Source organism: Gekko japonicus, unplaced genomic scaffold (assembly GCF_001447785.1).
Source record: "Gekko japonicus isolate JY-2015 unplaced genomic scaffold, Gekko_japonicus_V1.1 scaffold1339, whole genome shotgun sequence".
Taxonomy (NCBI): Eukaryota; Metazoa; Chordata; class Lepidosauria; order Squamata; family Gekkonidae; genus Gekko; species Gekko japonicus.
In genome coordinates this window covers 613606-637546 of record NW_015161992.1, presented here as the reverse complement: position 1 = coordinate 637546, position 23941 = coordinate 613606, and the positions used below count along the sequence as shown (strand labels likewise).

Here is a 23941-nt window from a genome sequence, read left to right as displayed (position 1 = left end):
GGCTCCCCGCTCGCCCCTGGCTTCAGTGCCGGGTTGGGGGGAAGGGAAACAGCGAGGGGCGAGCGGCTCCCCGCTCACCCCTGGCTTCAGTGCCGGGTTGGGGGGGGAAGAGTGGCGAGGAGCTGGGAGGGAGAGGCAATGGAGGGGGGGTGGAGGACAGGGGGGAACCGGCAGGATGGGGGGGGACTTACCTCCTCCTGCTGCTTCCTCCTCTGCCTCCCCCCCGCGAGTATTGCGGGTCCACCCCTTGTAAAATTATAATTATGATTGTTTATTTTGCTTGTTGGGAGTGATATACCATTGCACCATTCATTCATTAAAAAAAAAACATTGCTGCTTCAAGTTGTTCTGTTTTGGCATCCATGCCTAATGTACTGCCTTGTCCTGTAAGACATGCAGGCCATAAGCAGAGGGATCTGATTGCAATATAGGCATGGATGCCATTCATACCATCTGTTAATTCTTTGTTTAATTAAAATACTTCCACTTATAGCAATAAAGCCCCAGTAGCACCATAAAATAAATTTTGCTCTGAAAATTTACCTTGGAAGAGATTGGCTGTGGATGAAAAATAGCCACTCAGAAACGATTGCTGGTTCACAACCGCCTTGAATGAGTGTATATAAATGTAACTGTTGCCCCTGTTGTTGCATAACCAGAGTCTCAATAAGATTAGAGTTGCCACTGAAATTTCACCAAATTTGGTTTCTTTTAAAGAGGTACATCTCATGAGTTTCAGTACATAGATCAGGGTTGTGGGATGAGCTGAGGAAGAGTTCACTGAAGTCCTAAAACAACTCAAGATCTGAGTAGGATTCTTAGTTAGCCCTGCTGAGGATTGATCTGAAAGTGTTTGACCCCCTGGAATGGTTTCCCTCTACAGAAATCACCCACTTTTTGTGTATTGTATTTTCCCTGGCCCTCCGATGGCTTAAAGCTGGCGGGGGTGGGGGGATCTGCTTCACTTAACATACAAAAAATAATGGTGGATTGATTTATTTGCTTGCTTGCTTGTTTACCTTAATGTCCACCTTTCTCATTGAGACTTAAGGCAGATTCCAGGACATAAACGTATTTTTAAAAACGATATTCATCATACAGAAGGAAAAGATGCTCAATAGAACTGAAAGTGATCCCTCATACGGGCAGACTGTCTTAATTTCATGTACTACAAAGTTTCTAATTTTCCCCCCTCTAGCTGTGGCGAAAGTTTGTTCGGCTTGCATATAACTTTATGGTCATCTTTATTCCTTGGGAAATGAGGATAAAGAAAATAGAAAGTAAGTAGAATTAATCTAGAAGACATAAATGTACCATGTAATAGAGGAAGCAGGGGCTCACTTTAAGATAGCTGTTTTAACAGCTGCAAACTTACCACATTCTGCACCAGAGCTAGGAAATCAAAAATCACTCATTTCCTAGCCAGCAACTCAAAGACCAACCCCTTCAAGGTAAACTCCATTACTATCTATGGAACTTACACTGAGTAAACATGTTTAGGATTGAGATGAGGACTGTTCAGTGTCTGGCATTCTTAAGGAAAGAAAATTTTAAGGAAAGAAACTTTATGTATTTCCACAACATACAAATTAATTATTTTAAATTGCTCTTAGTTGATAAAACATCAGTCAGCCTTTTGACTGACTGAATTAAAATAAATTGGATGTTACAGAAACCTCAGTAAAGATATAATGAAGTAAATGTAAGGTGACTTAAAATTTAGTAAACAAAATATCTATCCAAGAAAAATCCAACTTTAGTAGTTTGTTACTTTCTCTGGCAAGGCAACACCCAAAACTGAAGTTTCAAAAAAACACCATCAAGGTTGTCTTTCTCTCTCTGAACCCTGCTGATATTATTTGCCCTTATCAGTTATCCAAATAAAGCTGATTGAATGTTGCACCCAGTGTTCCCTCTAAGCTGTGTTTCATTGAATGGGGGCACCTCATTCTGGTACCCATAGAATTGGTCCAATATTTTTGAATCCGTGGGGAGGGGGTGTTTGAGGTGAGGCACCAGCAGCTATTCTGCAAATTTGGTGCCTCTACCTCAAAAAACAGCCCCCTCCAACCCCCAGATACCCCGGATCAATTCTCCATTATAGCCTGTGGGGCCCAATGACTATAATGGTCCCTGTAGGCTATAATGGAGCGGGGGGAAAGATAATTTTTGCACACCCCTATTATGCTTTTCAGTATGATTTGTAAGATGCCTAGAGTCACAGTAAAAGTATTTATATCCAATCTGGGGCCTGTCAAATATATTATAATATTTGAATAAATAAGTAGTTTGGGCAGGTTGATAATGTTTAAGCACCTTCCTGTTTATTAGGTTAGGCAGGGTTCTGGCAGTGATTGTTCCACCTCTGTTATACTTGACCTGTAAATTTGTCGTATTTCACTAAAAAACAAAGCCCCCCCCCCCCAACAAGTGCTGGTATGTTTTCAAGGCTCACTGCAGGATGACAGTCTGATGCCAGGTCTATAGTGGAAAGGGGCAGATAGACCTGTTCTCCGCAGGCCTGGTCTACCCCCATAAAGGACAATATTTTCTGTAATAAAATTTGACTTGATTCTGTTTTCTGTTATAATGTTGAAATTATTAAAATATAGATTAAATATAGTTTAAAAGAATTTATTCTGAGATTTTTACAAGGTTATGGAAATAATCTTCTAAGAAACTAATTTATGTGAGAGTCAAACAATTTTAATGCTACTAGCTTTTTTCAAACTCACGAGGTAGAATTTTTGCTCACAGCACTGTGGAGCTTAGAGGGAACATTAGATGCATCTCTGCAAATCTTGTGAGCAGAACAACCTTGGACAACTGCTTCAACAGTGTATTTTCTCCCTCCATTTTCTTGTGTGGTTTTAAGGTCACTTTGGATCTGGAGTTGCTTCTTACTTCATTTTCTTGAGATGGTTATTTGGGATCAATATCGTGCTCACCATCATGACTGGAGCATTTGTTGTTTTGCCAGAGGTAAGCATGTATTCCTGAAGGATCAAGGTGTGGTCATTATAGAGGCAAGACCCAATTTCAAAAGCTGTCCCTTGTAATAAACAAACTTGTGAGTCTTTATTTTTTTCACACCAGTTTCTTTTTTTGCACACCAATCTCTATTCCCATTAAAATGTAGTTACTAATTTAATTTATAGCCCTCCTTTCTTGCAGAGACTCAAGCTAGATTGAGTCTCTGGTCAGGTGCAGAGCAGCTCCTGGGGCTGCTGCATCTCCACCTTTGGGCCCAGCGCAGCTCCCAGGTTGCTATACTGCTGCCAGCCCCAGCACACCTCTTGGGCTGGCATGCCTCTGCTGCTGGGCATTGACAACTCGATGAACAGCAACTACAGGTAAGTGCAACACTGTTTTCTGGTAATGGTGAAGAACCAGAAATTTCACCTAGGGGTGGGCTATGACCACAGGATCTATGTGTTTGGACCTGAGGGAGCCTGGAAGAGTATGTAGCTGAAGAGTGGCCCTGCCATCTTCACAGGTGTTTCCACCTATCCTCAGAGTAGAAGAATTCACCCTGATGGATGGGTGTGCTCCAGACCCAGTTGCAGAGTAGAATAATACATCTCCCCCTTGGTGGGTAGGCTCTGCTCTTGTGCCTCGGATGAGGGCCCACATTTATTATACCCTCTCAGCAGCTGTGGGAATACTTGGGGAACCCTTGTCAAAAGTTTGGGGATGTCTGACCTTCCATCTGTCCTCCAAGTACTGGCTGTGTATTTCAGCTGGGGGGGTATGAACATTGTGGGCATGCTTTGAGCTTTGGGTTTCTGGTGGACTCAGGGCCACCGTTTCCAGGCCATTTCCTGGGGCACATGAAAGGCCATTTCCTGGGGCACAAGAGGTCATTTCCTGGGGCACATGAAAGAGCTACCAAAAGGGCTAGGTGGAGGGCCCCGGAAGCAGTCACTCACTGTGCATGGCCAACCTTTCTCAGGGCTTCGAGCCACCATATCTACATGCATCATTGCAAGGTAGTTTGGGTTTAATTCTCAGATGGTCCCAGGGCTTCAAGCTGTCAGCCTGGCCTCTGTGCTGCCCTGGCTGCCATGAGAGTGGATGGGGGGGGGGACTATGGAATTTTTACTTCTGTGGTGAGAGTCTCTTGTTTTGGTTCTCTCTCCCTGTAAGCCCAGCCGTGTAACCTTGAGTGCCTGGTGTCTTCTTTCTCTTGGGAAAGCTGGCCCGTTAGTTTGGTGGGCTCCTACCTGTTGTCTGATTGGCCCTGAGCCATTTGGTCCCCCTTGAATGTTGTATATTTATTAGCTTCGCGCACTTTATCCTCAGTTCTAACACAAAACCAGTTAAGATACCTGAATGCAATAAAGATCTCAATAAACTATATTTCTTCTGAATGACTGATGTTGGGAGCTGATTGACTCAAGTCTGAAAGACTCAGGAGTCTAATATGCTGTTGCACCCTTTTGGGTTTGGGTCTCAGGTGGACTCAGGGCTGTAACTGCAGCTGTCTTTTCCAGAGAGAGCACTGGAGTGGGAGACCTTTTTTGAGGGAGAGTGAGTGACTGCTTCCGGGGCCCTCCACCTAGAGGTAGGAGAGGAGCTTGATGCGAGAATGCCCTGCAGGGAACATCAGGTCTAATTCCACCCTCATAAAAATATCTCCCCCCACCCAATAGTGTTTTTGGCTTTTGTTTCGTTACAGATTTTGTTTTGTTACAGATCCTGGCTGGAAAGCCATTTGGAAGCACTGACAGGAAGACGATCCCTCTGGATAAAGCTAAGTCTGCACAAGACCTGGATACCATCTGGTCTTTGGGGGCAAGTCAGAAAATCTAATTACATTTCAGACCATAGTTTGATTGTGCTTCAGCATAACACATTTTTAAAAAACCCTAGGAGATGTCAGTGGTTCTGTTCACAGTTCTGTTGCTGTTTCTGCAGGGTTATCTCCAGTATTCAGTTTTATTCTATGGGTACTACGGCCAGGAAAGGAAGATTGTAAGAGCGGGCTATCGACTGCCCCTGGCATATTTCCTTGTTGGAATGGCAGTGTTTGCGTACAGCTTCATCATCCTCTTAAAGAAGTAATGCTTCTGTTTTGACTGGGCCCCATGCAAACAGGAGAGTTTTTTACTTACTTATAGGACTTCTGGTGGAGGGGGAAGTAGGCTAGAATTGTGAATGAAATTTAATTAGCCAATTTGTATACCACACTGTTCATCCCCCCCAGTGGCCCCCATGGCAGCTCACAAACAATTTAAAATGAAATCAATAAGCAAAGATAGCTATTTGGCTAGTTTCTTGGAGTACAGCACCTAGCATATTATGTACGTGTGAGTGTGTGTGTGTGTGTGTATAGTGCCGTCAAGTCACCACCAATTTATGCTGACTCAGCAATGGTCTTTCAAGGCAAGTGAGAAGCCTTGAAAGGCAGTGCCTGCCTCTGCAGAGGCTTCTTTGGTGGTCTCTCATCTAAGTACTGACCCTGCTTAGCTTCTGAGATCTGAAGAGATGGTGCCTGCCCTCCTATCTAGCATATTACTAACAGTCTTTGTGAGTATAACTAATTATGAGGGTAATTTTTAGCATGTACTTGAAATGCTTTGGATATGTCATCTTTTTACCCTTGCTTTGGTACTTGAAATGCTTTGGATATGTCGTCTTTTTACCCTTAAAACAAACCTACAAGGTACAGTGGTATACCTAGCCTCTTTGGTGTTGATTTTTTTTAAATTGGGTTGGTGTTTTTTTTGGCCATCAAATAGTCACAGCTGACTTATGGGAACCCCATAGAGTTTTCAAGGCAAAAGACGTTCAAAGGTAACCATTGCCTGCCTCTACAGTGGCCCTGCTTAGTGAAAGTTAGTACAAAAGCTGACTCCTAGCTCTTAAAAATGCCTTGTGGATGTTTGGGATGGTCAGCTCTTGGGCTTCAATGTGGAGAACAGAAGCCCTCTCAAGTGCCTGCTCAGAACATGAGTGGTGTGACGGATTTTTTTTCTGTTGTCACAGCTGACTTCTGGCAACCCTGTAGGGTTTTCAAGGCATGAGACGTAAAGAGGTGGTTTGCCATTGCCTGCCTCCATGTCAGCCCTGCTTGGCTTCTGAGATCTGATGAGATCAAAATATCCTGGGTCCATCCAGGTCAGGGCATATATGAAAAAATTATTTTCAGTAATAATTCTAATTTGCCAAATACCCGGGCTCCCGCTAAAGCAGCCAACACATGGCTCACCACTGGCACTGGATAAGCGTGAGCCTGCAGGGCTTTGTTAATCGTGCATATGTAATCCGCACAAATGCGTATTTCCCCGTTCAGCTTAACTGGGGTGACTATGGGGGTCTCCCACCGGGCCGACGCGACTGGTTCTGGGACCCCTTGTTCCACCAGGCGATCTAGTTCTGCCTCAATCTTAGGCTTCATTGCAATCGGCGGTAGCTTGGCCTTAATACGGATGGGCCGTACCACAGGGTCTAGGTCCAGGGATATGGGGGGGGGGCTGAGAAACGTCCCAGTGTGCCATCGAAGACGCAGGGAAATTCCGTGCACACTGTGCCAAAATCCTGTGTCCCAACCTGATGGGTTCCATTCAGTGAGAGTCCCAGGGCCTCGAACCAAGAGAGTCCTAGCAGGCTGGAGAGAGGCCTATCCACTACCAGCAGGTCTAGGGTGCCATTAAAGTCTTGGAACTGTACCTGGAACTTGCCCCAGCCCAGCACCGCCATGGGGTTCTTATTGAAGTCCCGTAACCGGAAACCCCACAACTTCTGTAGGGGCGCCCCCCCCGGACACAGTGTGCGGAGTGTATCCATGGAGATGATGGAGTAGGTCGACCCTGTGTCGATCTCCATGCTGCAGGGGGACCCCTCTATAAGAACCGTGACATGCATCTTGTTTGGGCTGTCCAGGGGCAAGTTACAGACCTGGTGTTGCGGGAAGTGGTCCGATATGGAGTGGAGGTTGATGGGCTGGTCCGGCGAGGTCTGGTGTGCTGTCGACTTCTGGCATGGTCCTTTGGAGCAGCAGACCCTGGCAATGTGCCCAGATTTGTTGCAGGTGTGGCAGACCGCATTTCGAAAACGGCACGATCTGTGCTCATGGCCTTCCCCACAGCTGGCACACAGAGCTGAACTGGTCAAAGCCTTGCTCATTTTGGAGGACGAGTGATGTTGGCACTGGCGGACCTGTAGGACTTCCTCCTCGTCTTAGGCGTCGAAGCCGACAGTCACTTGGGTGCGGTGGACCGCCTTGGCGCGCCGGTCTTGATGGGCCTTCTCGTAAATGGTGGCCTCCCGGATCACTTTATCCAGGTCCAGGTAGTCCTGGCTGACCAGCTTCCGGCGGAGCTTGGGCTCTCTTAGACCCACAAGGAACTGGGTCAACAGGGTGTCCGCTAGGTGCGGAAAGGAACAATTGGTGGCCGCTCGCCTGAGCCCGGCCAAGAACTCGGAGGCCGACTCATCCAGCCCTTGGACCCTCACACAAAAGTCCATGCGCTCGGCAAATTTTGTGGGCTTCGGCAAAAGGTGGTTGGTCAACGCTTTCACCAGCACGGGGTAGGGCTCGTCCTTGGTCTTCTTAGGTGCTATGAGGTCCTTGAGTAGTAGGACCATGTCCATGCCACACAAACGAAGGAGATGAGCTTTTTTCTTTCCCTCGTCCGCAATGTCGTGGCAGTCGAAGTAGTTCTCCAGGATCTCAAGCCACTGTGTGGGGCGGGAGATATCGAAGGCCGTGATGCTTTCCTGGGTGGCTGCCATCTTACCGCTACACGTAGTGCGACGGCGGGAAGTAGCGAGAGTAGGGAAGGACTGGCGTGGTGCTGCCTCGTAGTCAGTGATGCAGCGCCTTCAATGAGAGCCCAATGCCGGTGGCGGGGACAATTACAGTGAGGCGACTCCATGTGGAGGCGAGTGGCGTAGATGGCGGAGCGGGGCAGTGCTGCTCTCGGGGTCAGCGGCGCGATGCTTGGAGCTTGGGAGCGATGCGGTGAGCGGCACTTCTCTAAGATGCTCGATGCTGGTGGCGGTGGCAAATTCGGCATGGCGGCTCACGGCGATGTCCAGAATGTGGTCTCTGTTCAGAGGGAGATGAATCCCATCCTTGTCGCCAGTGAAAAGTACGCAGACGGAGAGTGATTTCAGCAAAGCGTACTTTATTCAATCAGGAACAAGACAACTTTGGCTGGCTCGCAGGCCGGCTTATATTCCCTCAGAACCCACCACCCAAAACACACACCCCTTCCCGCACTTGTCAGGACTTGATACACTACAGGGTTCACATCCTCACTCATGCCATAGAAGCTTGAAGAGCAGTTGTAATTGTGAGTGATCTGTAGCCCTCACCTGGAGATTGGCAGCAATTGTTACCCAGGACAAAATGGCTGGTTTGGAGGGGGGGGTCTATGGCATTCTACCTGTCTGAGGTCCCACCCCTCTGCAAACCCCACCCTCTCCAGGCTCCACCCCTCAAATCCCCAGGAATTTGTCAGCATGTAGTTGGCAACCCCATCTCCTTCCCAGCTAGCCACCAACCTACCATTATCTGCCCCTTTGACTTCAGCTGACTTCTGCCCTCCCTTCTGCAGAGCAGTTGTAATACTGAGTGCTCTCCAGCCCTCACCTGGAGATTGGCAACAATGGTTCCCTATGTTGGACTGACTGGTTTGGAGGGTGGAGTCTATGGCAGTGTACCCCAGAAGGTGCACCCATCCTCCATTGTTTCCAAAGAACTGAAGTCAAACCAGAGAGACTGCAGTAGAAACTGAAGGGGGGCGTTTTTGCACCCCAGCAGAACCAGTGCAATGTGCAAAGTACCCAGCATACTAACAAAGTTTTGCTACTATACTAAATATATTCTGTTACCAAGCAGGATAGGGATGAGAAGGTCTTTAGATCAAGAAGTGAAACTAAAGGGGGGTGGGAACACAAAAATTAGGTGAAGGGAGACAAAAGTCAGTGAGAAACATGTGGAAAAGAGGGAGAATTCGGGTCAACAGCCCACGGCGCCCAGCCGTTGGGCTGGGGGAACGCCTTTGCCTCCGTGCTGGATGAGGCAGGCTGGGGTTTGGTGCCAAAAGCGCCATAGAAGGGCATCCGGAAGGGGCAGGGCCAAGGAAGTAAAGGACGGCCCTGCGTCTTCTTACCAGCAGTCCCATTCAATCGTCGGCCCACCCTCCCGCCCTGTTAGTAGTGCAGGCATTTGCTGGTGGCCCATTTTTGGGGGGCCGGGTAGGAATTTTTCGCCCCTTCCTGATTGGCGCCTGGAAGGGGTGTTTTCGCCTACCTTGCACTTTGGCAGTGATGCAGGTGTTTTGAAGGGTGTGTCGAGTAAGCTAGATGGTCACTTTTGTGTAGGCAGGTTGCTATGCGGTATACAGATTGCGGTCCGGTGAGCACCAGCTGACACCCATATTTGGGTTGAAGGGGTCCTGTGAGTACAGTCTTTGTGCCTTGCGGCACGGGGCGGGGAAAACGGACTGCCTTCGGGACGGCCCTGTTTAGGTCCTCTCTTTGAGCCTTGCGGCTTGGGGGATGGGGCTACAGGGTTGTCTTGCAATGGCTAGCCGGCCGGATGGTAGCCCCTGCAGTGGGCTCCCACCCGGGGCAGGGTGGCTCGCCCTATTGACAAGGTAAGGGAGGGGTCCTTGACCTCTGGCCTTGACCATAACGCAATCTGTTTTTGCCCTTGCCTTTGGTTCAAGTTAAGGTTGTCAGTTAATAAAGTGGCCCTATGTTTAAACCCAGCACTTGTGTCTGCCTCGTTATTCTGGCTTGGGGGGCAAAAGTTAAGAGAGGGAAAGGTTTTATCTTGCTGCAACACTCTAACTACTGCTTTGCAAGATCTGGGAGAGCTGTGTGCAAGGAAAGGTTAGAGAGAAAAGCTACACTATTGGGGAAAATGACCTGTAGACTGGCAATTACTGTAGGAGCTATCAGCATGATCTGTTAAGGAAGTGTGCTTGAGTCTTGGAGAAAAAAGAAGCTTGTATGATCCTAGAGCTTTTTGCTAAGCTCAGACTTTCCTGTGTTCCTAGCAGCTGCAGCCAGAACTGCATTTTAAAAATAAAAGGGAAAACGTTTGGCTGGACGCAGCAGGATGATGGCTTCAAGGGCCCCCTTAAAAGTCCTTCCCTAAACTGTGCCCGGAGTGGACAGCCACCCCCTTGGTACACCACTGACAAGGATATCACCCCCAGATTCCATGGTGGAGGGGAGGCTGAGGCTGAAAGAAAATGGTTAATCTGAGGCTACCTCCTGAGGTGAGATTCGAACTGGGGATATTTGTAATTCCTTTAACCCCTGCTTCACTGCAGTGCAGTGATAGGGAGAGAGATTCTAGCAAGATAGTTCTTTTATATCTCAGGAATTGTTCACACATCCATGGTCAATCACTGTGAAGACCTGAACATGCAAATGAGCCACCACAGATTAACCACAGCAGACAGGACTATTTCCAATCGCTTGCTGTCAACTTTAAATACTTGACAACGGAAACAGTTTGTTCTTATTTAAATGAATCAAATAATGGGGAACCCACTAAGGAGTGTTCAAGTATTAGTGTGAACAAGCCCTTGAGCATTTTATATTTATGGTTCTTTTCCAGAATGGCCAAAAACTCAAGAATGAGCCTAGCAAGTGCCTCTGATGAAAATTACACATTTTGTTGGAGGGTGTTCTGTGCTTGGGACTATCTCATTGGTAACCCTGAGGCTGCAGAGAGCAAATCAGCTGCTATTGTTAACAGTATCAGGGTAAGCAACTCAACCAAAAGAATATTTAAGAAATATTTAGCAGTGATACTTTGTGTATGGACTGAATATATTATACAGTGTATGAAGACCAATTGTTTTGAGGGGTAGTTGCAAGCATAAATTACCTCATAAATATATTACTACCTGATAGCGCAGATGGCTATTTGCCCAAAACAATATTTAATCATAAGAAATATTATTGTGTGTATAGATTGAATCTATTATACAGTATGTCATTTTTTTGTTATTCGGGGTAGTTGTAAGCAAAAAGTTCCTCATGGATATACCTTATTGTTATGGCATTCTATATGGGAGTAGTTTGGACCCAATTATTAATCTGTGATTCTTTCAAGGAAGCTATACTGGAGGAACAAGAAAAGAAGAAAACCACAAACTTGTAAGTATATATGTGATGCTGTTTTCCAATCACTTTTGCAGCACTTTCAAAAGCACTGTCTCTGGCTCAGTTTGGACATCACATGGAACTGTTGTATAATTAAAGAGTGATGGTGTGATGGTCTGAATGGCCATTCCTCTGTGGTTGATTAGGGTCCATCAAAAAAGGATCTGAAACCATGATCTGAAGTTGGTTTATTACCCAGCAGTTAGTCTCATTTATGGATGTGCATGTTGTCTACATCCTGGGTGGTTCTCTGGTGATGCCCTCACATGCTCACAGATGCTTGGCTAGAATGAAGGCAATGAACTCTGCCTTTGTGGAGTTAAACCAGGATTTGAGTGATTGTCTGCTTGCCAGGTCCTTTTTTTACATAAATAAAAACAGATAAATTATATTAAAAATGTTAACATAAACTGTGGTTTTGTGTTATGTCCAAACTGATCCACCCGATCTTTAAAACATATTTAAATAATAATTTAGTGAAGCAATTCAAAGCCTTTGTTACTTTCCCTGCATGTTACCTTTATTTTCAGGGCAGTGACAATAAGCTTACGAATCATTGCGAATATTCTTGTGCTTCTCTCACTTGCTGGAAGCATTTACATCATTTACTTTGTAGTGGATCGGTCCCAGAAATTAGAACGAACTAAAGCGGTACTCACTCTCTGGGAAAAGAATGAGGTGAGAGGATTTCTGCTCTGCTCTGCTTCTAAACACACTTCAGGAATCTTTTTTTTAAAAAAAATTATCAGTTTCTTGGACCGTTTCTGTGTTTAAATTATTTGCCTAGTGTGTGTGTCCTTGCTCTCTTTTGGTCAATCTATATCTACCTAACAAAGGGGGGAGGCAACCAATAACATAAAAGAGGCGAGGCCAATAAGGTACCAATTAATATATATAATATGTAATTCCTAATACGTTTTTATTGGTTTTCTCTTCAGGTGAGTGTTGTTGTCTCATTGATCACAATGCTTGCTCCCTCTGCCTTTGAATTGATTGCAGCATTGGAGATGTACCATCCACGAACCACTTTACGTTTTCAGCTTGCCAGGTATGGGAAGCAGGTGGTGTTACAATCAGTAGGGTGGAGGTTGAACCTGTTGTGTTTAGAATTTCAGCCTGCCCAGGACAGAAAAGATACTGAATACTGCATCACAACAACAGTGCCAGGTACATAAGACCATAAGAAAAGCCAATATTGGATCAGGCCAATGGTTACACAGTGGCCAAAAATACCAGGTGCCATAAGGAGGTCCAGCAGTGGGGCCAAGACACTAGGAGCCCTCCCACTATTGACCCCCCAAGCACCAAGAATACAGAACATCGCTTGCCCAGGAGCTAATAGCCACTGATGGACCTATGCTCCATATACTTATCCAATTCCCTCTTGAAGCCGTCCATGCTTGTAGCCGCCATCACCTCCTGTGGCAGTAAATTTCTTGTGTTAATCACTCTTTGGGTACCCTTTTATCATTCGAGTTGCCCTTTTCTGCACTTTTTCCAAAGCTATAATATCCTTTTTAAGGTGTGGTGCCCAGAACTGCACACAGTATTCCAAATGAGGTCTCACCATTGATTTATATAGGGGCATTATTATATTGGCTGATCTGTTTTCAATACCCTTCCTAATAATCCCCAGCATAGCATTGGCCTTCTTTATTGCAGTCACACACTGTCTCGACATTTTCAGTGAGTTATCCACTACAACTCCAAGATCTCTCTCTTGCTCAGTCTCTGCCAGTTCAGACCCCATCAATGTGTATTTATATTTAGGATTTTTGGCTCCAATGTGCATCACCTTGCACTTGGCCACATTGAACCCCATTTGCCATGTTGACGCCCACTTGCCCATCTTTGACAGATCCCTTTGGAGTGCCTCACAATCCTCACTGGTTTTCACCACCTTGAACAACTTTGTATCATCCGCAAATTTAGCCACTTCACTGCTTACTCCCATCTCCAAATCATTAATGAACAAGTTAAAAAGCAGTGGACCAAGTACTGATCCCTGTGGTACCCCACTGCTTACCACCCTCCACTGAGAAAATTGCCCATTTATACTCACTCTCTGTTTTCTATTAATTAGCCAGTTTTTGATCCATAAAAGGACTTGTCCTTCTATCCCATGATTTTTGAGCTTACTTAGGAGCCTTTGATGAGGAACTTTATCAAAAGCTTTCTGGAAGTCAAGGTAAACAATATCTATTGGGTCCCCCTTGTCCACATGTTTGTTCACCCCCTCAAGGAACACTAACAGGTTAGTGAGACAAGATCTTCCCTTACAGAACCCATGCTGAGTCTGCCTCAATAATTTTTGTTCATCAATGTCCCAACGAATTCGTTCCTTAATAACAGTTTCTACCAATTTACCTGGTATCGACATCAGACTGCCTGTAATTTCATGAATCTCCTCTGGAACCCTTTTTAAAGATGGGAGTGACATTAGCTACCTTCCAGTCCTCAGGAACGGAGGCACATTTTAATGAAAGATTACATATATTTGTCAGGAGATCTACAAGTTCACATTTGAATTCTTTCAGAACTCTCAGATGTATACCGTCTGGGCCTGGTGATTTATCAGTTTTTAAGTTGTCTATCAGTCGTAGGACCTCCTCTCTCATCACCTCAATCTAATTAGGTCTTTAAACTCCCCTCCCGAAGTCAGCAGTTCTGGAGTGGGCAAGCACTTCTCATCTTCCACAGTGAAGACAGAGGCAAAAAATGCATTCAGCTTCTCAGCCATTTCCCTATCATCCTTCACTACTCCTTTACCCCTTGGTCATCCAAGGGCCCACTGCCTCCCTGGCTGGTTTCCTGCTTTTAATGTATTTGAAGAAGGTTTTATTGTTGGTCTTTACATTTTTCGCTATATGCTCCTTTTTGCCTGCCTGATCACAGACTTGCATTTTATTTGCTACAGCCTCTGTTCCCTTTTATCAACCTCACTGAGACTAGCTTTTCACCACTTAAAGGAATCCTTGTTACCTTTTACTGCTTCCATCACTTTGTTAACCATGCAGGCTTTTTTCTATGCCTATCTGTCCCTTTCCTTACCTGTGGTATATATTTTTTCTGAGCTTCTAGGATCGTAGTTTTAAATAGTTTCCAAGCTTCCCCAATGGTTTCCAAGCTTCCCCTTTCTACTTTTCCTTTCAGTTTCTTCCTCACATGTCCCCTCATATCAGAGAAGTTACCCTTTTTAAAGTTAAAAGTGGTTGTGTCAGTTGTACCTAAGGTAGTTGTATCTAAAGATAAACCAAACTGGGCAATTTTCATTTACTTTTCATTTCACACTTTATCAGTGTTCTCTAATTGTTGTTGCTGTGATTTGAGCAGTCTTTTGTTTCTTTTACACCATTTTAAGCTATGAAATAATGTTGAAGGAAATATGTGGACAGGGAAAACATTGGGTATGAAGAGAGATGAATTTGCTTCACTTGAGGAAGAAATCTAAGTGGGGTTATTTGAGTCAAGCCAGACAACTTTTGGAATTTGCTCACATCCCTAACTGTAGCTTCTTGGTACTTCTTCTTGACAGGGTTCTCGTCTTATATCTTGGAAACCTCTACAGCTTGATCATTGCACTTCTGGATAAAGTGGACAGCATGAGCATTGCAGTAAGTGCAGGCTGGTTTCTCCTTGCAATCGCTCTGAGAACAAATTGGAAATTTTCAAGTTTTTTGGGTCCCTGCTAAATATAACTTGGGTTCTTTTCTTGTGAAAACCATTTTTGGTTTTGACTACTAGTAATATGTATTATTTGTTTGTTTGTTTGTTTGTTTAATTTGTATCCTGCCCTCCCCACCGAGGCAGGCTCAGGGTGGCTTAATAAGGTGCTGGATGACAAGATGCTGTATAAAAATTAAATGTTAAAGTAAAATAAAACTCATTTTGAGCTTTGGGTCTAAATAAGACCGTCTGTACATTGCACTCCCCCCATGAAAGGGGCCAAGATCTGCTTGTACAGAAGCATCCTCCAACAATTGAGGAAGAAATTTGAAGAGCTTGTCTTGAAGTCCTACTTAGACAAGAGAAGATCATACTGCTGCTGACTGGCCAGGATTCTCTTCTGCCATTTCTCCAGCAATCTTGCTCACCTAGATTGCTTACTGGGACAGGTTTTGAAGACCATACCTTGCCACTGCTAAAAGATCTCTGCTGTCTGTCAATTCAGTTGAAAGTGCTGACTATTACCTATAAAGGCCTAAACTACTTTGGACCAGGGTACGGAGGATCAACTGTTTTCATAGTGTCTGCTAATGGCCAACTATGGTGTGAAGGGGAGGGAGGTCCCTTTATTGTCACAGCACAGATGTAGTCATTTTACTTTGTGTATAGCCCTAATCCTGATAAAATAAACATGACTCGGAGTGGAACCTCTACTACGTGTTGCATCCAAAAGAACCCTTGACAGGTGCTTCTACTATACGAGGCTGCTTGGGGGAGAAGAGACATTTGCCTGGAGAAGGTGCAGAGGTCAGATGTCTACCCCTTTTCCTTTCCCCCCCTCCCTGCAGTTCCTTCTGACGTTGCTTCCCCCTGAAACTGCCCATGTGTTAGACTGGGTAAAGACGCATTTTTGCTGTTTCTTTCTTGCAAATTGCCCGTGTGAAAGTTAATTTGCCAGTAGAAAGTATTATTACGTATGTTTAAATATGATGTGTAGCTCTGCTGAAACCAATGGAACACCTAACTCACAGGCTGTTTTTGACGTACCTCCATTTCAGGACTCCAAGATTCACAGCAATGGAAGTAGTGCAGTGGGTACCACCTCCTCATTAGCTGCTAAAACTCACTTGGAAGGAGATCTTTTGACCACCTTTCCCAACATGCAAGTTGTGAGGAATGGCACCTTCCTTCTGGCTGAGAATCAAACCCAGAATTACATCCTGCCTGTTAACCCGGTGATCAACAATACAGCTTCCTATGAATATAACACCCAAAGTCACCAAGATCAGTGCTGGGAGACATACGTTGGTCAAGTATGCAGCTGTCTAGATATAGTTTTTCATTTGGTAGTACTGCAGTGAGAAGGGAACCATAGAGATCTTGTAGTCTGGAGAATCTGTAAATTGTGTCTCCATGTTACCGTATTGGGTTTCAAGACCAATTCTCCTTGGCTCAAGTAAAGAGCGGGGCTTGCTTATTTATTTGATATTTATACCTCCCTTTCCTCCTTAGTGAAGACCCAAAGTAGCTTACAGTATAATTTCTCCCTCTTCCATTTATACTCACAACAACCCTGTGAGATAGATTAAACCCTGTGAGATAGATTAAACTGGCTTGTGGTTACCAGTGAGCTTTCCATAACAGAGTGGGAATTCAAACTTGGGTCTCCCAGATCATAATCTGATACACCATGTCAGGAGATTCCACTGGATATGGGAGAGGACGGCGGCACAAAAGGTGGAATGTTATATTGCCTGTGGAATTCAACTCCCTTACCTTTACAGGATTGTTGTCAGGATTATTAAAATAATATAAATGAAGCTCATTGAAAACACTTGCAGAACATGAAGCTATTTTGTGACAAGTCAGATTGTCAGTTTGGGATTTCCTACTTGTCTTATGAAATGGCCTAGTACTGCAATTGCATTTTCAGTTTTTTTTAAAAAAATCACAAATCAGGTGAATAAAAACAGGGAAACAACACAGAAAATACTGGATTGCAACAGCATGTCCATAGCATCATCTAGATTGTCCATACAAAATGAGGTAAAGCGTCATGGCAGTTCCAGATGGAATGGCTAATGTGAAACCAACCCTGTGGTCTAGCTCACTGTAAGGCTGTTTCATAAGATCTCAGTTTTGACACAGGAAGAGCAGAAGTGGAAAGGGGACGGTCCTTGCTAGTGACATTGGGTGTCCTTGCAGGTTGCTTTTAACTATGATCAATTCTTCTGTGCACCTTTTCATGTTCCAGGAAATGCTGAAGCTGTCAATTATCGACATGCTATTCACAGTGGCAAGCATCCTGTTAATTGACTTCTTCCGAGGACTCTTTGTTCGATACTTAAGTGACTGTTGGTGCTGGGACTTGGAAAGCAAGTTTGTGAGTATATGCCTTATATTAATGGAACAAGGATAAAGACTTTACGCCGACGTAGGCCAGTGGCTGACAACTGTTTTGTTTCTTCCCTTCTCTCCCCCATAACATGTAGATCCAATTATCTGTGATGTGACGTTGCCTTGTCACATTGTGAATTTCCCCACCCCTGTTTTACATCATTGGCTGCCACTGGCAGTGGCGGAGCAATGCATGGTGTAACAAGGTAACGTTATATCATGAGTTAGTGAAACTGCATGTTATGGGAAAGGAGTAAGGAACACGATGAGGTGCCACTTTTGATGGCTGCCCTGGGCCTGCCATAATGTGTCTCCTGACCTGTAAAGAGTAAAATTCTAGCACATTTTTGTGTATATGATGGGTTAAATGATTGTTGGTGCCCATTGCATATGAGTATATCCAATGTGGCAGGGGGAATTAATAGTGACACTCGATACAGACATATGGATGTCCAGCAGGCTCCTCCTCACAAAGTAGTCGGAGAGTGATTCAGCAAAGCTTCAGCTTTATTCCACAACTCGAACACAACTCGAACACGGATCAACATCTGATAGCCAGAACAGCTTTTGCATTAAAGCTGTTCCCTTTTTAAACTCTCCTGGCTAATGTAGCCACAACTACTATATAATTATCAACCAATAAGGTTGTATACATAAGGACCAATCACAGACGTTCCCGCTCAGGGAGCTTGCTGACCAGTGATTGGTTGGTTCTTCCAGGGCTAGCAATGTGATTGGATGGATTTGGATCCTAGCCCATGGCAAGACAATTAGATGATTCATGTATTGCAATGGCAGCTATTGAATACATTACAAATTCCTCCCCCCTAAGTAAAAACATTCATTTACATTTGTAATCACTTAGGTAGGTTGGTGCTCGGCGCACCCACTGAGACCTGCATAGCAGTACAGGCTCAGGACACAATTCAGCTTCGGGGGCCCTGCTTGACTCTGGGATCTCAGAGTCAGGTACACTTCCGTCCTCTGTTGCGGGTCTGAAGGTAGGGGTCTGTCCTACTTCTGGGACAGTACTGGGCTCGGCAGTACTCACCTCCAGAGGAGGTCTGGGACGGTCCTCTGGTTCGGTGGACTCCGCCGGCTGGGAGTCTAGGTGTTCCTTTGCCCACCGCTGCCTAAGCTGGTCTACGTGGCGTCGCCACTTGCGGCCATCTGCAAGCTGGACCACGTACATTCGTGAACCAATACTATCGCTCACTATATAGTTACTGCAGAACACTTTGTTGCCTGGTTTGTAAGTGTGGACCTTAGGGACTGCACTCTGCTGCTGGGGCTTCAGATCATTCAGATCTGGGTGCAGGCAATCTAAAAGGGTGGTGAGGCGGCGCCCCATCAGCAGCTCGGCCGGGCTGTGGCCTGTGGAAGAGCACGGGGTAACATGCTGGCGCAGCAGGAATGAGGCCAGCTTTACCCCCCAATCACCCTGCGTTAACTTTGCTTGGGCCTCCTTGGTCGTCCTGACCATTCTCTCCACCTGGCTGTTAGAGGCCGGGTGGAAGGGAGCCGACGTCAGGTGCCTAATTCCATCGTCGGATAGGAACTGGCCGAACTCCCTAAAGACAAACTATGCGCCATTGTCACTCACCAACACATCCGGTAGTTCGTGGGTGGAGAACAAGCATCGCAGCACGTTGATGACGGCGATCGAAGTGGGTGAGTGCATGTGAGCAACCTCCAGTCACTTCGAGTACGCGTCTACATCACAAGAAACATTTGGCCCTGTACCGGCCCTGCAAAATCCAGGTGAAGCCTGGACCAAGGCTTCCTGCAGATTCCCATCGCTGTGGCGTGGCGGTGGAAGGCTCGGGCCTAGCCTATTGACAGGACATACACACTTTTATCCATTCCTCTATGTTGGTGTCTAAACCGGGCCACCAAACATACCCCCGGGCCAGCGCCTTCATGTGGACCATGCCAGGATGGCCCTCATGTAGTGATTCCAAAACTTTTTCCCGGTGCTTGATGGGCACCACCACCCGGTTTCCCCACAACACACACCCTTTTGACATTGAAAGCTCGGGGGCTTCACTGCCATCCGGCTCCACACTTCCTGCCGGCACCCCCCTCCACACCCAGTTTAAAACTCGGGCGAGTACACTGTCTTTAGCTGTTGCAGCAGCAATGTCCATAGAGGAGACTGGGGCCTGAGGCAGTTCATCTATAGCTAGCACCGTGCTAGCTGGAGCAGGGTCCAAGTCTTGGCCGGGTAGAGGGCAGTGACTGAGGGTGTCCGCATGTCCAATCGCCTTGCCCGGCCTGAGCTCAAAATCATAGTCATATGCGGTGAGGAAGATCGCCCACCGCAACATCCGAGGAGACAGTATGTTGGGGATTTGTTGGTCCGGGGCAAAGATCCCCAACAGTTGCTTATGGTTGGTTACTAAGAGGAATTTTCTTCCAAACAAAAAGTCATGTAATTTCTTGACTGCAGAAACTAGCGCCAGACCCTCTTTATCAAATTGTGCATAGTTTTTCTCCATGGCAGATAGTGACCTCGAATAAAACGCGACAGGGGCTTCACTGCCATCTGGCATTAAATGGCTGAGGACTGCCCCCACCCCGAACGGAGATGTGTCTGCCGCCAGCTCTAGCAGTTTCTGTTCATCGTAGTGCATGAGGACAGCATTCAACGACAATAGGGCTTTGACTCCCTTGAAAGCCCACTCGTGTTACGAGCCCCACCTCCATTTTGCGTCCTTGTGGAGGAGCACGTGTAAAGGAGCTGCCACTGATGCTTTGTGTGGCAAGAAAGCGTGGTAGAAATTTAACAGTCCTAAAAAGGACTGGAGCTCTTTTTTGTTGAGGGGTCATGGGGCATTCTTAATTACCTCCACTTTGTCCTCTGTGGGGTAGACACCACTTTCATCTACCTGAAATCCCAAAAACTCCACACTTGGGACTCCCACAAGACACTTAGACTGCTTTACTTTGAGGCCAGCAGACTTGAAACGCTCCAACACCGTTCTCACCCGTTCCATGAGCTCCTGGTCAGACCCCCCTGCAATCAGCACGTCATCGAAATACGGTACCATGACTGGCACCCCTCTGAGCAAACGTTCCATAAGTCCCTGGAAGATCCCTGGGGCAACATTTACCCCAAACTGGAGTCTATTGACCCTGAATGCTCCTCTGTGGGTAACAATGGTTTGGGCTTCCGCTGCCTCCCTAGTCACTGGCAGCGGCTGGTACGCTTGCACTAAGTCAAGCTTTGCGAATACCTCCCCTCCCCCGAGGGATGCCAGAATGTGGCTGATGACGGGTACGGGGTCAGAATGCTGTTGCAAGGCATGATTAATAGTGTACTTATAGTCAGCACAAATTCTTACAGACCCGTCCGACTTTACTGGCATCACTATTGGAGTTCCCCATTTGCTAAAGGGAACTGGCTCAAGCACTGCCTGCTCGATTAGCTTGTCCAGCTCTGCTTCAATCCGGGGTTTGAGCAAAATGGGCACCTTCTGATACTTTAATTGGATCGGGGTCACGGAAAGATCAAATTCGAACCACCCCGGGGGCCCGTTGTACCTTCCCAGGCCACCCCCAAATACCTCAGGGAACTCTGCATACAATAATGCCCATTTATTCTCAACAACGTTGTTCACACCGGTAATTCCAATCACGGGTTCGAACCAATCCAGGCCAAGCAAGTTAACCCGGTCCCCCTCAGCAACCAACAGAGATAACGTGGCACATTTCCCCTTAAATTCTACATTGAATGTATCCCTCCCCACCAGAGGGATACACTTTCCCTGAAAATCTGATACCTGGGTGTGGCTGGCTTCAGCCACCGCCGACTCCGGGTTGGAAATAGTTTTCAAAGAGATCACCGTTTTCAAAGAGATCACCGTCACCAATAATCCTGAGTCGACCTCCATGCTGCACAGAACGGCGTCTAGATGGAGGGTGATGTGGATCTTCCCTTGACCACCGGTGCGAAGGACGGTCGATGCGGATGACAGGCTCGTTGTCGTCTGACAGCTGGCTTCTCTGATGGCTGCTTGTGATTGCTGGTTCCTCGGTGGGGATGCCGGCGCTGATTTATTTGGCGCTCTGCAGACTCGTGCTAGATGGCCCCGCCTTACACATGCTCGACACATGATGTCTTTGGTCCAACAGTGCTCTTGAGGGTGGTTTCTGCCACAACCAGAGCACACTGAGCTGGCTGTAGGCTTCACTCGGGTCCCGCTTGTCTGCTCCCGCTTTAACTGCATATACGTCCTTGTTTGCATCACCGCCCTCGTTGCCGGAAGCTTGGTGGTGGACACGCTGCTCTGTTGACGCCAACCACTGGCGTACCTCTCTGGTTGATTTGTCGGCTGCCTCTGCAGCAACGGCCTCTGTGTAGGCGACAGCCCAAGTCAGGGTGGTGTGGGCGAACAACCGATGTTGCAGCCTTTCATCCCTCATGCCGCACACCAGTTGGTCTCGGAGGGCCTCTTCGATGTTCGCGAAGTTGCAGGGTCTTGCAGCCTTGTGCAACACCGCTACATACTCTGCCACCGACTCGTTGGCCGCCTGACTTCTTTTATAGAAGGCATGCCGGCAGGCAATCTCTGATGGCTGAGGAGAGAAGTGCATTTTCAACTTCTCTGTCAGGTCCTTGAACGGAACCGTCTTGATGTCCGCTGGTGCTACCAGCAACCGGGCAATGTCAAAAACGCTCTTGCCGCAAGAGCTCAGGAGGGTTGCCCGCTTCTTCTCTTCAGTTGCGATGTCGTTCGCCTTGAGGTGGAACTCAAACCACGTCAGGTAAGCATCCCAGTCCTCGGTGGTAGGTTCGAATGCCTCGAACTTCTGGCTATTGGCCATCATGACAGGTGCTTCCACCAGATCTGGCGGTGCCTGCTGCTGATTGGCCACGGCGCGATGCTCACTGTTGTCCATCGTGGGATTGTTTAACGGGGCTGCCTACCCGCACTAATATTACACCTTCATCGCCAATTGTTAAGTCGCTCACTTAACAAAGTAGTCGGAGAGTGATTCAGCAAAGATTCAGCTTTATTCCACAACTCGAACACAACTCCAACACGGATCAACATCTGATAGCCAGAACAGCTTTTGCATTAAAGCTGTTTCCTTTTTAAACTCTCCAGGCTAATGTAGCCATGCCTACTATACAATTATCAACCAATAAGGTTGTATACATAAGGATCAATCACGGAATTTCCCGCTCAGGGAGCTTGCTGACCAGTGATTGGTTGGTTCTTCCAGGGCTAGCAATGTGATTGGATGGATGCCCAGGACAAAGCTTTACATGGCAAGTCAATTAGATGATTCATGAATTGCAATGGCAGCTATTGAATACATTACAGTATTACAATCCCTGCATCACTATGCCGGTAAAGGTACAAATGGGTGCGGTGGTAGCAGATGCCAAGCTGTGTTGAAGAAACCATGTCTATATAGGGTTAAGAGAGCATTGAGGATTCTACAGCACATATAATCTTCAGGTTAATCTGGGCCTGTTCACTACAGTGTTAGGAATCCTTCTGAAGAAGCTTCTGCAGCTAAGCGCATGGGTGTCTTTGGTCTAAAAGAACTGAAAGCAGTTGGTCCACCGAGCTGTCTGTTTTTATTTGCTTTGTAGCCAGAATATGGAGAATTCAAAATAGCGGAAAATGTCCTGCATTTAGTCTACAACCAAGGGATGATCTGGTAAGCAATTGAACACGTGCATGTGTGTATCTGAGTAATGTGCTCATTGCAAGTAGTGCATTCTGATCTGGGCTGTCTTGTTGGGTAAGGCCGGGTTTGTTTTCAGGCCTCTATGCATCAGAGCACTGCTGGAGCAAGGGCTTGTTTTCTATCTTTGCAGTCAGTCAAATGAGCAGACAAAAAAAAAAGTCAGGTGGTCTGCAGCAAAATCCAAAAACAAAAGCCACCTAGGAGTGTTTATTAGAAGCAAGCAAAATATCACAAAACCACTGTGCAAGTCTTCAGGTTCTCCAGAGGTTTAAAAAAGAGTGAGGAGGGGGAGAAAATGTCTCCAGAGATACATCTCCAGTAACTCCTCCTCTACTGAGTTTTAAGTGTCTGGTCCAAACAGTTGTATTGCTCAGTCATTTAACTCAACAAGTTCCTGCTCTTTTAATTTTATTATAGAACACTTGATAATCCGCTTTTACACTCAGCAAGGGATCAGAACAGATTAGACGGAAAGGATTAGAATGCAGTTTAAAACATCAAGATTCCATTATGTGGCATGAATGATTAAACTGGGCTCCAAATTTTAAAAACCCACAAAAATAAAACAGTATTTTGTTGTTCTGATTGCTGCTGTTTTGATCTTTTATCGGTTTTATTTGTGCTGAGTTTTATTGTGATTTTTTTAAATTACATTTCCTTTTTACTGGAAACTGTGTTGGAAAGCCTTTATATCCCTCCAACATATTTAAAATGAATACATTTAAAAGGTGGCAACCACTGGATAAATCAAGCACTCCATGGAGGGTTATGCTATTTTTACTCTGCTGCTGTTACAGAATGCAAAGATAAAATTCCATTGAAACAACTTTGTGTATGTGTGTTTCTGGTTTCTGGCCTAGGATGGGGGCCTTCTTTTCCCCATGCCTCCCAGCATTCAATGTCCTCAAACTTATTGGGCTCATGTACCTGCGGAGCTGGGCAGTGTTAACTTGTAATGTGCCCCACCAGCAAGTCTTCAGAGCTTCAAGGTTAGTACAAGAAAGAGATAAAGATTCCATTTATCTGTGCATGTAACACAAAT

The 23941-nt window shown here is 46.1% G+C and overlaps 1 protein-coding gene across 1 annotated transcript in view; it reads left to right on the top strand.

Moving 5' to 3' along the window:
* The window catches only part of TMC3 (transmembrane channel like 3), a 103023-nt gene that overhangs the window by 54543 nt on the left and 24539 nt on the right, over nucleotides 1–23941 (top strand). Inside the window, exons 8-20 of the mRNA XM_015405392.1 lie at nucleotides 1199–1280; nucleotides 2876–2982; nucleotides 4696–4794; nucleotides 4918–5060; nucleotides 10583–10730; nucleotides 11084–11127; nucleotides 11664–11811; nucleotides 12072–12181; nucleotides 14669–14747; nucleotides 15858–16112; nucleotides 17054–17182; nucleotides 22802–22869; nucleotides 23760–23888. Of these exons, the coding sequence (XP_015260878.1) occupies nucleotides 1199–1280; nucleotides 2876–2982; nucleotides 4696–4794; nucleotides 4918–5060; nucleotides 10583–10730; nucleotides 11084–11127; nucleotides 11664–11811; nucleotides 12072–12181; nucleotides 14669–14747; nucleotides 15858–16112; nucleotides 17054–17182; nucleotides 22802–22869; nucleotides 23760–23888 (1541 nt within the window). The remainder of the gene's footprint in view (nucleotides 1–1198; nucleotides 1281–2875; nucleotides 2983–4695; nucleotides 4795–4917; nucleotides 5061–10582; nucleotides 10731–11083; nucleotides 11128–11663; nucleotides 11812–12071; nucleotides 12182–14668; nucleotides 14748–15857; nucleotides 16113–17053; nucleotides 17183–22801; nucleotides 22870–23759; nucleotides 23889–23941) is intronic.